Source organism: Zingiber officinale, chromosome 8A (assembly GCF_018446385.1).
Source record: "Zingiber officinale cultivar Zhangliang chromosome 8A, Zo_v1.1, whole genome shotgun sequence".
Classification (NCBI taxonomy): domain Eukaryota; kingdom Viridiplantae; phylum Streptophyta; class Magnoliopsida; order Zingiberales; family Zingiberaceae; genus Zingiber; species Zingiber officinale.
The window spans coordinates 41,210,411-41,226,752 of record NC_056000.1 but is presented as its reverse complement, the minus strand read 5'-3'; the positions used below and the strand labels follow the sequence as shown (position 1 = coordinate 41,226,752).

The following is a 16,342-nucleotide window of genomic DNA, read 5'->3' as shown; positions in this document are numbered from 1 at the left end:
TTATATTCGTTAAGCATTGTCCGGGCAGTTTCCTAGAAAGCCTTATTTCTTTGTTCTATAACATTTTGTTGAAGTGTCATAGAAGAAGAGAATTCTTGGGCATAGCCATTTTTGTTACAAAATAGTTAAAATTAAGGTTCTCAAATTTTCCGTCGTGAACAGTTCAGATCAAGTTGATTTTAAATTCCTTTTCTACTCTTTTACAAAAATTTATAAATATTTCAAAGGTATCATTTTTATGTCTTAGGAAACTAACTCAAGTATATCTACTAAAGTCATCAATACAATAATTACTATTGTTAAATAGTAAGTTTCTATTGTTAAATATTAAAATTTCATGAATATCTATTAGATCTAAGTGTAATAATTTTAGGGGTCTTGTTGTGCTTACTGCATTTTTAGCTTTATGTGTAGTTTTGGTTTGTTTACCCTTTTGATAAGCATGACACAATTTTTCTTTGTTATATGTAATTTCAAATAATTCTCTAAATTATTTTTAGCTAATTTTGTGCTCTTGTGCCACAATCAATATTCTTGTTCTTTGGATATAAGACATTTAATATTAGTATTTGTAATAAAAAAAAAATTGATCATATATACATTTTCTCGTCTTTTATCTTCTAACAATGTTGTATCTAAATTAATATGCTTAATTAGACATTTTTATGTAGAAAATTCAATTTTATAGCCAGTGACACAATTGACTTGTACTCTGACTAGGTTTGTACTTGATGCCTTAAACTAATAAGACATTGTAAATAACAAAATTAGAATTTAACTGCTTATTACCAATTTTTATGACTTTAATATGTCGTTATTGTCAACAGAAACAATACCTTTACTTTTATCTCTAAAAGATGAGAATTTACTAAGATCTCCCGTCATATGTGTTGAGCACTCACTATCGATGATCCAATTGTTTGAGCTCCTTTTCTTAAGTGTACCTAATAAAAATTGAGTGTACCTGCTGAGGTAACACAAGTAAAATGTTTTGGGACCTAAGCTTTAGCAACTTTGACTTAGCAACAATCTAGCATTTGAATAAGACATAAAAGAATTACTTCTAGCAATAAGGACATGTAAGTATGTTGTTTATGTTGTTTTTGACCAGTATTAAATCCTATTCCTGCTCTATTATATATAGCTCTTTGATCATTTATCATCATATTCAAATATTTAGAATTTCAAGTAAATTTCTCAAGACAATTTCTTAAATCACTAACCAATGATTTTAAAGGTTCATTTTCCTCACTAAGTTTTTCAAATTCATTAGTGTCATGTTGTTGATTTCTGTTTGAAGAATTTAAACTAATTTGATCTTTAAGTTCCTTAAGTTATTTATTAAGACATTTGTTCTTTTCATTAGATGTTGTTAGAGAATTAGTAACTTAGTAATAGTATCATACAAAAGCTCTAATTGGGGAGAATTTACCTTGCTAAATGTTGTAGATGATTATTCATTTGAGGAATAGGCTTCATCACTTGAACTCCTATCACTATCACCAATTCTTGGTACTTTTGGTTGGGTTTTTGATCTTAGGATGAGGATGATGAGGAAGATTCATCCCATGTGCCTTTCAAGTTCTTTTCTTCTTTTTCTTTGCCTCTTGTTTGTTGAGTGTGGGGCACTCCAACTTTAGTGGCTCTTCCTATTGTTTTACTGCTTGTTTTGGTTGTCTTCTTTGTATCTTTAATGCACTTCTTTAAAGTATTTTAGGTTCCTCTTATTGAAATTTTTATTCCCCTTCATAAGCTTTTTTACAAGATATACCACTTCGGTTGAAGAAATTTCACTTTTGGAATTTGTGTCATCATTGGATTCAAATGATGAAGATTCCTTTTAGATTTTCGTTTGGACTTCTCCATTACTAAAGCTAAACCATTATGCTTGGACACATTGTTAGGTTGTTCATAAAGTACAAATTCATCAAATAATTGATCAACTTTTATATTAGAAGATTTCTAGATATCTTATATGCATCTACCATTGAAGACTAAAGGGGAGTTCTAGGGAATGATTTAAGAAACCTTGTGATGTCTTGATTTTCTTCCTTCTATCATATGGAGGCCGTTAAGGACTTCCTTAAATTTCCCATTTATTTCTCTAATCATTTTGTCTTCTTTAAGACTAAAATTCTTCAATTGATTAAAGAATAAATCACATTTTGCAAAGTTTGGGTGAGAGTCTCACTGCAGGTTGGTAATTGCTTTTGCATTTGATTGCACCTTGTTTTCATCTTCGTCATCTAATTCTTGGATTTCATCAAGTTGTCAAATTCATCCATAAGAATCCGAGCCCTTCAAGAATAGGAAACTACATTTCAGTATTGTTTATTAAATAGTATCCCCTCTTGGCAACATGAGAAGTTGGTGTAATTGAAGAGTACGGTGGTCTCATGCTAAATCCCTCTTGCATCATCATGAAGATGTGCTTCCTTAGGCAGTTAGTCCTTTGGGGGGGAGGGGGACTGAATAGCCTTTCTTGAGCTTTAGGGGGATGATAGTTTGCAGGAAACAAACTACAGATAAAAAAAAACACACACAAATACTAAATTGAAATAGTGCAAAAGAGAGATAGAGATACAAATGCTAGGTTTTACGTGGTTCGACAGCTCTCCGACTCCTCAAAGCCTATGAGCTTTCAGTAGGTCACTCTATGAATTCCACTAGTTTCTTCTTCTCAGGAATTTTCTGGAGGCAGAGAAACTTCTTACAAAGATTTTGTTACAAGAGAGTAAAAGAGAATTACAAGAGTGAAAGTGACCTTGGAGAATAGACAATTTTGGCAGAGTATTTTTATTGTGAATTGATGTACATTTTGTAGTCTACATACCCGATATTTATAGTCTTCTTCTAAGCCTCCAAGCTGCCTCTAGAATCTTCCATTCTGTTCTAATTAATCAGCTGGCAGTTGACGTGCTACTGCTTTATCAATCATTTTAGTCGGTTGTTCACTACATTAGTTGACTCCTATTTAGGGAATCTTCTTGATCTATTGATGTAATAGCTAGTGGGTCTGTTGCAACCGTTTAACTGCTCCATCAATAGTCGATTAGACTAACCATTTTGTTACAATAGCTAACCGTCAGCCAATTCACCATCAGTCAACTGCTTAACAGAATTGATTAAAACAATAAGCTTCTGTTTCTCTATCTGAGTCGACCCCAGTTGACTCAACGATCAATTGACTGTACAGTGGACTGATACATAGTATCAGTCAACTACATAGTCGATTAACACATGGGTAAAACGGGAGAGTAAGCTTCTATTCCTTTTACCTTGAGTTAATTACCAGTCGACTAAAATATATAGAGTCGACTGGAGCATTGACTAAGTCACTTCTAACTTCTAAGGCTTTAGTCTGAGCATAATCTAGCTAGCCCTCGATTGCCTCAAGTTACATATGCACTCACACTTAGGACTGTAGAAAAGAAATCCATCAAGTCTTAGAGAATAACCTTCTCTAGGATCCTTGTTGAGGTCGTCCTCTTCTCCCAAACATCCGGTTAACCTTAATTTATTAATGCAGACTTTTGTCTTGCCAGACATTTGATCACTCTTGATCTTCCATGACTTTTTCGTACCAAGCATCGTCAATCTTGGTCTCTTGAGACTTGCACTTGTCATGTGCCCAATCAACCTTGTTCCGTAGGTATTTCTTACCGTTATGTGACTTGCACTTGCAAACTTATCACAACTTGTCAAATACATGATTTAATTTAAAACATTTGTCAAACATTAAAACTAATTGTTCCAACAATTTGTCTTAGGAGTGCTAATTAATCAGGATGTTATAATATTATGAGGTCGATTCCTTTAGGATGTAGCAAAAATTTAATTCTTCCATTCAATGCATAAAACTCTTTTAGTATTAGTAATCGTCAGTCAATGTACTTGTTATTTCTTGTTATTTTTTAACTTATTACTCCAAATTTTACATCAGTTGATTTTCTAATGGCTATATATTTATAGTTGGAGGTAATCAAGCTAAATGGAAGGGTGCTATAAATTAAAACACATTGGAGTTGATTTTAACATGCTTTGAAGAATGACTTGGTACCAAACCATACCACTTCGATTGGAGATCCATACTTAAACTTTATCTGAGGTTATTGTCAGAAACAAATTCACGGAACACTTAACCCTAAGGTTGGGTAGGTTAACCTCATTCAAGCTAATGTATAATCAATTTTCTTATTGAGATTTTAGTTGTCATTTGTTGTTTGGGTTGATACAAGGCTGATGTATGAAATTTATGACTACATTTGTTGCACCTATTGGTATATAAGCTTGTTGTGAGATGAGGTAAATGTGAGCACATTGTTGGAATTTTGATAGGGAGCAAAGCGTGCCACATTGAAAGGGATTGCAAGGAGAGAGGTCTAATTAAAGTTTGTTGCCTTTGTTACTGCACACACTTTTTTGTATCTTGTTTCATATTACTGATTGCTTCTTCCTCTTCTTAGATTTTTGTGGTTAAGATTTTCCATGTATATCCTGGTATGTTTGCATTTGTTTTTTCTATTGTTGTTTTCTATGTGTGATTGGAGAACATGCTAAGTAGTTAAGAAAGGTGAGCTCTTGATACATGACACTACGACATTGATTATTTAGGGGTAAAGATCAAGTCCTTAATGTATTGCTATGTGAAATGAGCATAGAATATGGCAATGCTTACCAAGGCATGCAGCATTCCTAAGAATAAGGGGGCGTTTGGTTCTTTTCTAGGAATATGTATCGGAATGGGAATCATTGTATAGTGGAATAGGAATGGGTATGAGCATGGATATCACTCTTAAAAGCAATGTTTGGTTAGTTGCATATTTTCTATCGGAATAAATCAAAATTTTCTTTTTTATCCTTAAAGGAAAATAAGAGAAAGAAATAGATGTAAGAGAAAGATGAATGTGAGAGAAAAATATGATGAAAGAGAATGATGAGAGAGAAAGTGTGATGAAAAAGAATGAAGAGAGAGAAAGTGTGATGAGAGAAAATGAGAAAAGAGAGTGTAATAGGAGAGAGCATGACGAGAGAAGATGAGAGAGAAAGTATGATGAGAGAGAAAATATAACGAGGAAAAATGAGGAGAGAGTGTGTGATGAGAGAGATTGAGGAGAGAGAAAGTATTGTGAGAGAGAAAGTGTGATGAGAAAAAAAGAGAACAGTGAGTGTGATGAGAGAGATTAAGGAGAGAGAAAGTATGATGAGAGAGAAAGTATGGTGAGAGAGAAAGTGTGTTGAGGGAAAAAAAAGAGGGAGTGTGACAAGAGAGATTGAGGAGAGAGAAAGTGTGATGAGAAAAAAAGAGAAAAGAGAGTGTGATGGGAGAGATTGAGGAGAGAGAAAGTATGATGAGAGAAAAAGTATGATGAGAAAAAAAAGAAGGAAAAGAGTGCGATGGAAAAGATTGAGGAGAGAGAAAGTGTAATGAGAAAAAAAGAGGAAAGAGAGTGCGGTAGGAGAGATTAAGGATAGAGAAAGTGTGTGATAAAATGATGAGAGAGAAAATATGATGAGAGAGGATAAGAAGAGAGAAGTGATATGAAAGAAAAAATAAATAAATATATTTTGATATTTGATATTAAGGGAGAAAATTTTAGTTTTAGGTTAAGGGTATTTTTGGAATAAGGGAATATTTTGATTGATGAAAATAGGGTAATGACTCATTGAAGGGGAGGTACATGGGAATGAGTTATTACCCAATTTCAAGGATTCATTCCCTTATTTGTATTTCTATTCCTATAATCCAAACATTAACAATGGCAATCAATGATTCTCATTCCCATTCCCCACTCCTATTCCCCTAAACCAAACGCCCCCTAAATATACAATCCCCGACTGTATACAAACCCTACCTTCTATGATTTGTATGTGACAAGAGACAAATTTGTTAAGATATTCACTAGCACATAAATTAAATATTTGGTTGTGACTTCTGATTTTTTTAATTGTATACAACTAATTTTGTTAAAAATCTTGTGTTTGCGGTATATTATCTTAATCCTTATCAGTATCATTTACAGTGTTACTACTATCATGTCATTGTTGCTATATTGGAAACCACAGTTTGTCAGTAGTGCGTGTAAGTGAAATGTGAGATAGTTTGCAGTTTCAGACGGCATGTCATATGGTTGGGGTATGACATTCATCTTAGTAAACATTTTAAATTTTATACATCATATGTTTATTTTTCAGGAATTTGATGAAATCTAGATCATTAACTAAATCATAATTTTTCAATCTGAGTGGTGGGAATAATATAGTGGTCATCAATGGTCCTATGAAGAATAATTGCAAGCCTGAAGATTATTCTATCAAATTGCTTCCTCGAGCACTTCAGTCATAATTTGTGCACTATTGAATTGATTCACTGGAAAATAGGTCACACTTGAAGACTATTGACACTTAACCACAGCTGAAAATCCACAATATATATTGTTTCTAGTCATTTTTATTGAGATGTGAAACTACTTGAGAGAACAGATATATGATTAGCACACTGTACTTTTTTATTCATTTGAAATAGAAAGTTGTGATAAATGGTTATTGGGTAACATTTTGTTTCTTGCATGTTACAATTTACTCATCTTGTCATTCATTTTTTTTGATTATTATGCAACTAAAACCTATATTTATACACATTGTGATTGATGACTAGTGAACTTTTGACAGGTTTTTTTTGAAGGAGAGCTAATGAAGTTTTTAACAAAAGATGCTCAGAATCAACTTTTGCACGGTGCAACAGAAAAGATCACTACTCGGTATTATGAACTAGCATCTGATACAGTTAATGTGGTAAGTTGTCATGTCCATTTTCCATATTCAAACTCGTGCTATGATCTGTCCTAATCAGTAAGTCACGTTTCATTAACCTGATTGATAGGCAAGGAAAACAGAGTCCTCTTTGTTGAGGTTGCGCCAAGGTGCACAACGGCGAGTTGGAGCAACTTCTGACGCCCAGGATAATAATATTTCTGACACAGAAAAGATTTGCATGCAGCTATTTCTTGACATTCAGGTATGTAATTTTATGATTACCAAATCATTTGTTGTTTCCCTTCTAGTTATTCTGATAGGGGGTATAGGTTAGTTTGAAGATGAGGTTTGGAGTCAAGGAGTTTAGATTGAGACTGACATTTTTAAATTTTAAATAGCCCTTTGGATCAGCAAAAGTAAAGGATAACGCTTATGCTTGCCTGATCGAGTAAGGAGGGGTCAAAACCAGACATATACGGGCTTTCTTTCATGTTAGAGCTGTTGGCCAATTGAACGCTTGAATTGACACAAAATTGATAAAGTAAAGCGTATAACTATCTCACACAAAGAAAAGAGTCTCACATGGATGAAAACTCTTGCTGAGAAAATTGAAAGAGAATTCTATTAATCGAAAGCTTCCCAAATTGCATCCAGATGACAACTTTTTTATAGACCCAATACCAAATAAATAAGAAAAAAAATACCATTAATGAGAAACATAATAATCTGAATGAAATAAATTAAAAGATACTCATTAAAGTACTACCTTAAAAGATATCAACACCTAAAATAGGACAATTCCTATTTTAAATTGTAAGAACTGGTTACAAAGAGAATGCATTACTGAGATAGTGCGACTGAGTCAGATGTTGTAGCTACAAGTGGATTATCTATCCTTCAATCATTCAATTGAAGTGATGAGTTAGAACTTGAGTCTTCCACCTCGTAACCAGTTCTTACATTTCGAGATTGTGACAAACTTTTGTGTCAAATCGAATTTCGCTTTGTATTGGATCTCAAAGTTTGCTGTCCAATATACCTTGGATGACATTCTAAATCCACCTTGTCCAATATACCTTTGATGACATCCTAAATCTCACTTTTGCAGGTTCCTGTCTGTTTTTTTTTCCTTCACTTTTTCTCACGGACAACTTTTTTTTCTTTGCTGATTTGAGCAGATTAAAATTTGATTTGTGATTCGTTTGAAGCTGATTCTCTCTGACAATGGTGTAGATCTTGGTTGTTAGAAGAGTTGTAGGGGCAAAGTTGAGAAAATGGGGTAACCTTTAAGCGGTGCAATGATACATCAGACTTGCAAGTAGATCTTTGTGTGTAGGCTAATGGAAGGGTGATCTCCTTTGATGGGTTAATTCTAGTGAGATGAAAAGTGTGGTGTAATCTCATAATAGGCATGGAGTTGTGCAAGTGTCACTAGATGTGCGTGAGTGGTTGAGGCCGATGGAGTTAGAGATAACAACGAACTACTAATGAGGCAATAACATATCCCTTCAATAGGGTTTACAGAGGTAGGCTATCGGGAAGGAGGCAAAGATGTCGGGTAGAGGCAGATCCAGTGTGATCACAATATGGGGGCATATTATGGTGGTGTCGCTAGTCATAGACAACAATGATCCTTGATAGAGTACTACAATAACCAAGTCTTATCTCACTAGGTGGGGTGGACTATAGAGATCCTTTTATGCCATTCATCTCTATTTCCTACTATATAATCTATACTTAAATAAATTTTATTTTGTTTTATTATCGCTAACCAAGTCTTTTTTTGGTCTTCCTCTTTTTCGTTTGATATGTGTGTTTGTCATAGTTTCATATCGCCTAATTAGAACATTTATTGGTCGTCCAAGTACATGTCCATATCATCTTAAACGCGTCTTTCGGAATTTTCCCTCAATAGATGCAATTTCGACTTTCTCTCTAAGACTTTCATTTCTTATTCCGTCTATCCTTGTATGCCCACATATCCATCTTAACATTCTCATCTCTGCAACTCTCATCTTTTGCTCATGTGCTCGAGTCATAGCTCAACATTTAGCTCCGTATAGTATAACAGATCTAACTACGATTTTGTAGAATTTTCTTTTAAATTTTAGAAGTATTTTATGGTCACATGAAATACCCGATTCTTTCATTCATTTCAACCATCATGCTTGTATTATATGTAAGACATCTCTCTCAATCCCTTCATTGTTTTGTAAGAATGATCTAAATATTTAAAACTTTCGGTTTCGAGCAACTTGTCATCGTCTACGTTAATAATTATCTCATTATTTTTAATATTACTAAACTTAAATTCCATATATTCTCTCTTTATTTTACTGAGCCTAAAGCTTTTCCTTTCTAATGCTTCCCGCTAAGATTCTAGTTCAGCATTTATTCCTTCATGTGTCTCATCTCCTAAAACAATATCATCTGCAAACAACATGCATCACGGTACTGTGTCTTTAATCATCTGCAAACAACATACACAACGGTATTGTGTCTTTAATGTGTGTAGTGAGTTCGTCCATAATTAGTGTAAAAAGATAGAGACTTAGAGTTAATCCTTGATGTAATCTTATCTTTATTGGAAATGCTTCAATTATTCCGCCTGAAGTATTTACTCTGGTCGTTACATCCTTGTACATATCATTAATTAGTTCAGTGTATGTTACGTTAACAATTATCTTTTCTAGAATTCTCAATCTAATTTCTCTATCATAAGTTTTTTTTAAATCAATGAATACTAGAACTTGTTTGTGCTCTCGATATTTTTCAATTAATTGTCTAAGAAGATGTATAGCTTATATTGTTGACTTTCCAAGCATGAACCCCAATTGATTTTCATCATCGAGGTCTCCTTAATCTTTTTTGTATTACTTTTTTCCAAAGTTTCATGGTATGACTCATTAGTTTAATACCCCTATAGTTTAGGTTGGTATAATTTGCACTAACGGTCTAATTCAGGTTTTGATGAATGACAATTGAGTTAAGTTAGGTGTTACTGTGATCTAATGCATTTACCGAGTGTGCAAGATTAATAGGTCTAGGGACCTGACACTAGGATGAAACTCAACTAGGTCTGAGGACTCGATAGTTGGTGTGAAGCCCAGATAGGTCAAAGGGTCGATCTGATATCTGGTAGGATGTCCGGCTGGGTTCGCGGGCTTGACAGCTAGCGAAGTCTAGTTGGGTCTGTGGACCTGACAACTGGCGGGAAGATTTGTTGGGTCGAGAGGCTAGTTGATAGACTGCAAGCTGGTAAGTGAAGGTAAGCCACTGGAGGAGAGTGACTCAGTGAGGACGCGTCTCGGTTAAGGGGACAGTAGGCGTTAGTCTGATTTAGGTCCATTTCGAAAACCTAAATTGAGATTCTGATTAGATCCTGGTCTAGAGGACAGGGTTTAAGTCATAAATTAATCATATTATTATTGTGCTAACCTTGTTTTGCAAGTTAAATATTTTTGTGTTGGACTAACACTTTTTGCATGGCAAAAGGAGCACAAACAGCCTTGGGTGAATAGTAATCGAGGCGCCTTCTAGACTATGGAAGGTGTCTTGAGCACTGTTCATGGAAGTTGCCTTCGAAGGCTTGGAAGGCGTCTTCCATCGGATAAAATTATACTTCATCAACGATAAGGAGTGTATGTCGGGATAGACTTTTGCCAATGGAAAGCGCCTTCCATGCTCAATAAAAGAGCATCTTGACCAAGGCTTCTATCACATCATATTTTCAAGCTTCTACGCTTCCTTTTGGCATTCCGACTGCTCTGGCTTCTTGCTGCTGCCCTGCTATGATCTTGCTACGTCCGGCTGCCACTAAGAAATTGTCCAACCCCTAACACGATTCGATCATCTTCAAAAGTGTTGGGTAACAAAGTTAAATTTTGTATTTAAATTTTGCAAAAGAAAAAGTGTTGCGTGTTACACTTTTCCTACTCTTTTTCTACTCGATCCCCTATTCCGGCAGTTCCAGAAGAAGTCATTAGTGAATTACCCGTCAATAGATCCGCAGGACCTGGGTATTGGAGTAGGAGTTGCCAAAGGCTCCAAACCAGGTAAAACTACTTGCGTTCTTGTGAATTCTCGTTTCTTTCTTTTCCATTGCGCATACTTTGTTTTTAAAGAAGTAAAAAATAAGTTTTTGAAAATCACGTGATTCATCCCCCCTCATGTGCGTCTCGATCCAATAGTTTGCACAATTTTGTACGTCTCCATTGTTCTTGTATAAGGGAACTAGAGTATTTATCCTCCATTGATCAGGTATTTTTTTTCGTTTTGAATATCATGTTAAATAATTTTGTAAATCATTTAATACCTTGTTTCCTTAGGCACTTCCATACCTCTATTGGAATATCATTTGGTTCAATGACTTTTCCATTGTGCATCCTATTTAAAGTTTATTTTACTTCTAAAGTTTGAATTCTACGATAAAAATTTAAATTTCTATGCTCATTTAACCAACTGAAATTACCCAAGTTAAGTTGGTCACCTAAACTTTCATTAAAAAGTTGATGAAAATACCTCTTCCATCATTTTTTTATTTCTCCATCATTTATTAGTACCATATTACATTAATCTTTAATACATTTTACTTGGATAAGATCTCTTATCTTTCTTTCTCTTATTTTAGCTATTCTATAAATGACTCTTTCCCCTTCTTTTGTATCCAATTTTTGATATAATCGTTCAAAAGTTTTATTCTTTGCTTCATTCACTACTTTCTTAGCCTCTTTCTTGACTATTGTATGTTTTTTAAAATTTTCCTCATTCTTACAAATATATAATTTTTTATAAGTTATTCATTTTTCTTTCACTTTCTCTTGTACTTTCTCATTCCACCACCAAAATTTCTTACTTAGTGGTGCATATTCCTTTGACTCACTGAGTACACTCTTAGCTACTATTTTTAACTTTGATACCATCTTATCTCATGTCATATTAGAATCATCGTATATTTCACCTAATCTTGTACTCCTACATTCTCCTTAAATATATTTTGCTTCCCATCCTTTAACTTCCACTACTTAATTTTAGAAGTCATATATATATATATATTGATACTATGTTTGAAGCGTATATCCAAAAACTACTAACCTATGTTGGGTAGTTAAACTTTCTCCAGAGATGACCTTACATTCTTTACAAATCTTTCTATCATTCTTTCTAACTATAAGAAAGTCAATTTGCGATTTATTATTTCCACGTTTGAACGTGACTAAATATTTTTCTCTTTTCTTAAAAAATGTATTAGCTAATATAAGGTTATATAAAAAAGGCAGCCCAGTGCACGAAGCTCCCGCCATGTGGGGTCCCGGGGAAGGATCCATTGTACGCAGCCTTATCCTGCTTTTTTGCAAGAGGTCGTTTCCAGGATTCGAACCCGTGACCTTTTGGTCACATGACAACAACTTTACCGTTGCGCCAAGGCTCCCCTTCTAATATAAGGTTATATGCTATCGCAAAATCTAATATAGCTTCCATTCCTCATTTCTCGTTCCAAACTCATAACCCTCGTGTACCCTCTCATATTTCTTATTTTTTATTTCGACATGCCCATTTAGATTATCTCCTAATAAAATTATTTCATTTGGCGGAATGTTTGGTAATATTTCATCTAAGTTGTCCTAAAATCATGATTTGGTAGCTTCATCTACTCCTACTTGTGGTGCATATACACTAATTATGTTCATAGTTTCTTTCGCCACTTTTATCTTAAGGATTATAATCACTATAATTCTATCCTTTTTTCTAACTGCTTCAACAACTTCATTCTTTAACGAACTATCTACAACAATACCTACTCCATTTCTTGCTTTACTCTTTCTTGTGTATCATAACTTAAAACCTGAGTTCTCTATCATATTTGCCTTCTTGCCTACTCATTGTCTCTTGTACACATAAAATACTAATTCTAGTAATCATTGTATTTACTACCTCCATTGATTTACTAGTTCTATGTTTCAAATCTTAGATTATTAGTTTTTCTATCATATTTATTCTTATCCAACCTATGATGTGAGAACTTTTGTCTATTTAACATTACACCCAAGTTCTTCTAGAGATGTAGCGGTCCTTGCCGATACGTTACAGTCGGACTTTGCAACACGAACTTTTACATATTTAGCACTACATCCAAGTTCTGGAGATATAACGGTCCTTGTTGAGACGTTATAGTCGGACCCTGCATTGCGTTCCTTCCGGGCAACAATCTAGCATTAGCACAATAATTTAATAGATCCATTCATTGAATCAAGGTTGATGCTAAAGAATCAAGGTTAGGGTTTTATCGTAGGTAGCTTCATCTCTCATCATGAGAGATGAGAAGGGGGTGTTATGCGGCTTCAATCTAATGAGGTGGGAGGCAATAAATAGAGTCATTAAGGTGGCAACGTTGGGGATCAACATTGGTGGAGAATCAATGGGCATGTGAGCATCGCTGTTTGGTCAATAATGATTATAGAAAGGAGGTAGCCTCCTCTTGCAACGGGGGAAGAGGTTGGGGGTTTTCTAAAGCTGCGTATGCAATAAGAACTTCTTGTTTATTAGGCAAAAGGCGATTACGCTCGCCCCCAGCACCCTTGTCAGTAAATCACGATGACTGAGAGGTAAGATGGATGGGAGGGTGAGTTGTGTCGGGGTGTAGGGATTTACGGTCCGCCAGTCTCAGGATTCGACCCTTCGTGCATTGGGTAAATATCCTATCCAGTTACCATCTTAGCTAAGCTCGTGGGGGCAAGAGCTTGTTTATGGACTTACAATAGGTGGATGCGAAAGATGCTTTAGCTAGTGGGAGCAAAGTGGTGGAATATGACAATAGCAAAGGAAATCAAGGGTGGATGGATCAACAATGTCTAGGGCGTGGAGATGGTGAATAGTGATGCATGATGAGGAATTAGAGGAGATGATGATAATGCGTATCATATATGAAATAAAAATTTTTGCTAGATACCAATTGATACAACATGAAAATTGAACTCATGAATCACATAGGAATTTGGGACTAAATTGATGAAGCAAAAAAAATAATTATTTTAGACAAAGGTAAAATTTAACATAGAGAATTGAAAGCTAATTTCACACAAGTTGGTTAACCTAAAATTACTAATTACTCAAGCTCCAATAATTCTCTAATCCATTAATTTGTCTTAATAAAAGTGAGGTACATAACACCTTCCTTTGAATGTGATTTTGCTATAGGAAACATGGCCTTAGGCACCCTTCATTCTAAGGAATGAGTGAACATTGGTAGATGCATGAATTTTGTTTAAGCCATCCTTCCATTTGTTTGCTCTTAAGGATACAAAAAACATAAAGGGATGAATGACCTATTCATTTTCCCTAATTGGTCTATCTAACCCACTCAGCTCGATTAGCCAATTAGGCCCACTTAGATGGATTAGTACACTTTGGCTAACCAAACTGGACAGTCATGTTTAGCCTGCTTGACCTATTAGGCCGTTCACCTCATCTGATTAGACAAGCTCACTCGCCCATCCAAACCCGTCACCTCGGCCATCCTAATTACCTAGCCCTATTTGTCCATGTTGACCAAGCCTACTCACCTATCTAACTAGCCTAGGTTAATCGACCTAGACCAACCCTATCTTAATATCTAGCTTACCTAGAGTGTTTGGACCATCTGGTTCTATTTCACCAGTTGAATTGTCCAACCTTTGAATGGCCCGGACCGACTGGATTGATTGGGTTGGCCATTTGATTCCTTTGTTTTCCTGACCTAAGCAACCTGATTGGCCTGCTTGGCCTGATCAACCTATCGAACCCTTTTGGTTTCACAAGTTCAATGCTCATGAGATCAATGTTGGTGTTTGAGGATGAGGTTTAGTGTTTTCTTGTTCTGTGCTCATAGGAGGCTAGAGCTTTGGTTAGTGTGTATTGATTCACAAATGAGTTATATATGTATTGATTTGCAAAAAATCATGGGTGCCTTCTTGGCAAGGAATACTTTTATTTTCACTTGATCTCATCAATTAATTATTTTTTCTCTCTCAGATATCTATTTGTCTAAACTGTACGAAGAATGGAAAATTTTGCAAATCCATCCCCTCTGTTATTCATCTTTCAATTTTTTTTTATCCAATTAACCATGCCCTAGAAGGAAAGCAGGATTTTGGTCAAAATATCTAAATGTTTACTAGATCCATAATGATAAAGTATTAATGATATCATATCAATGGCAGTTGCAGGAGGATGATTAACATAACTCTGTATTTGAGTTTCTTAGACCAAAATTGAATTTTTACCAAGAAAGATTAATTTAAGATGGCAACAAGAAGCCATGTCTCATCCATTTGGTATCAACCTTTCATCTCCTTTTATGAGGACTACATTGTTGGTAATATCCAAGTTGGTCAGAAATCAATTTTTTTCAGGACATTTTTTTTTCCTATGATTTTATCTTGTACAGATTTAACACTTGTCTATCTAGCATAGTTTCTTTTGTTTAACATTTATTGAAGCTGGTGGATGCTATATTAGGCTATGGATCTTGTATTATCTTCTCTCTCTCTCTCGTCTCTCTCTCACACACACACACGCACACACACACTTTAGGTAGTCTTGTTTTCAACAAATTGATCTATGCGTTCTGCAACTCGAATATAGTTACTAGATAATGCAATCTTTAAAGTTACTAGATTAAAAAAAACAACCTTCCATAAGACATTGAACCAGTCACAACTAAAGCTTCCATAACTCTGTATTGTTACAAACCTGAACTGAAGTACAGACAATTCACATCATCACGTTATAATTGTATCACACCCTTTTCTCTTCACAGAACTTGTTTAAGGTTCAGAGCAGTTGTTAATCCCCCCACTCTGAAGTGCTCACTACATCTCTTTTTTCAGGAGTATGGTCGCAACCTTTCTGCTATGGGAGTCGAAGCAACCGAGATATCAGCATTCCGTTCCTTGTGGCAGTGTGTTGCTCCTGAAGACCGGCAATCACAAATCACATTTTGAAGAGTTCCATTCCCGCAATAAAGGGTCCATTCGATTGCATCAGGAGATAAGTAGAATCTGTGCCTGTAATATTATACACTTCACAACTTTTAAAAGCTAAATTTACTATTGCTTAGAAGTTTTGTGAGATGGCCCGATTGAACAGAACTTAAGCTGTTGTGATATGCTTTTAGAGAGCTCATGGAAACATTCTTTTATTTTCTAAAGATAGGGATCAAAAACTGTCGACACGAGGCCATGAAAAAGGAATTCTCTCTTCAAATCGTATAGTTCGTTGCATTTTATATTATATGAAATATCATTTTGATTCCTTCATTCAACCTCATAGCTGAGATTCACAATCTGTTGTCCGTATATGATAGTGATCTCTCTTTATAAGTATAACATTTTTATTTACTAAAGCAACTTAAATCTGACGTTTGGAAGGTTCAATCTGCGAGACCGGCTGTGTGTTTAGATTCTCATCTGGCGTGTGCACTTTTTTCTTTCTGCAAGTGCCCACACATTAAGTAACGTAACCAAATATTTAAAAAGACCCTAAAATTAATCTTTATCTTGCCAAAGCTCTTTCATTTAATGCCTTATTCCAGTTCTCTTTTTAAAAA

At 34.9% G+C, this 16,342-nt stretch overlaps 1 protein-coding gene across 1 annotated transcript in view; it reads left to right on the top strand.

Annotated features, from left to right (window-relative positions):
- The window catches only part of LOC122008603 (conserved oligomeric Golgi complex subunit 2-like), a 41,462-nt gene extending 25,400 nt beyond the window's left edge, over nt 1-16,062 (top strand). The window contains exons 10-12 of the mRNA XM_042564388.1: nt 6,673-6,795; nt 6,884-7,018; nt 15,624-16,062. Coding sequence (XP_042420322.1) covers nt 6,673-6,795; nt 6,884-7,018; nt 15,624-15,737 — 372 coding nt within the window. The 3' untranslated portion in view covers nt 15,738-16,062. The remainder of the gene's footprint in view (nt 1-6,672; nt 6,796-6,883; nt 7,019-15,623) is intronic.
- The last annotated feature ends 280 nt before the right edge of the window (nt 16,063-16,342 follow it).